This window comes from Cystoisospora suis (assembly GCF_002600585.1).
Source record: "Cystoisospora suis strain Wien I chromosome Unknown contig_5943, whole genome shotgun sequence".
In the NCBI taxonomy this organism is placed as follows: Eukaryota; Apicomplexa; class Conoidasida; order Eucoccidiorida; family Sarcocystidae; genus Cystoisospora; species Cystoisospora suis.
Genome location: NW_027158732.1, coordinates 1 through 258, shown reverse-complemented (window position 1 = coordinate 258; position 258 = coordinate 1). Strand labels below are relative to the sequence as shown.

Below are 258 nucleotides of genomic sequence, written 5' to 3'. Positions count from 1 at the left end.
GATACAGTCCGGGCTCCTTTTTCTTCTCATTAGTCTTCGGACGTCACGTCAGACTTGTAAACTGACTCCTGGAGTCTCACCCTCTGTCACTGATCTTGCACTCAACTGTAATAACGGCTTGACAACGGAACTTCTCTTCCCCACTGTCTTTCCATTGCTATCCAACTCTTTCTCCATTCTGTTGTCCTGTCCTGAAAAGGCTGGAGCGTCTCTCTATAGTCCTTGTCACTCATTCATCGCTCCTCTCGGCAAAGCGGC

General features: G+C 48.8%; 1 protein-coding gene across 1 annotated transcript; it reads right to left on the bottom strand.

Annotated features, from left to right (window-relative positions):
• Nucleotides 1–25: 25 nt before the first annotated feature.
• On the bottom strand, nucleotides 26–249 carry CSUI_009727 (uncharacterized protein). The gene has a single exon (XM_068069838.1). It carries the CDS (start codon nucleotides 231–233, stop codon nucleotides 102–104), a length of 132 nt encoding a protein of 43 aa, XP_067918186.1. The 5' UTR covers nucleotides 234–249; the 3' UTR covers nucleotides 26–101.
• Nucleotides 250–258: the final 9 nt, after the last annotated feature.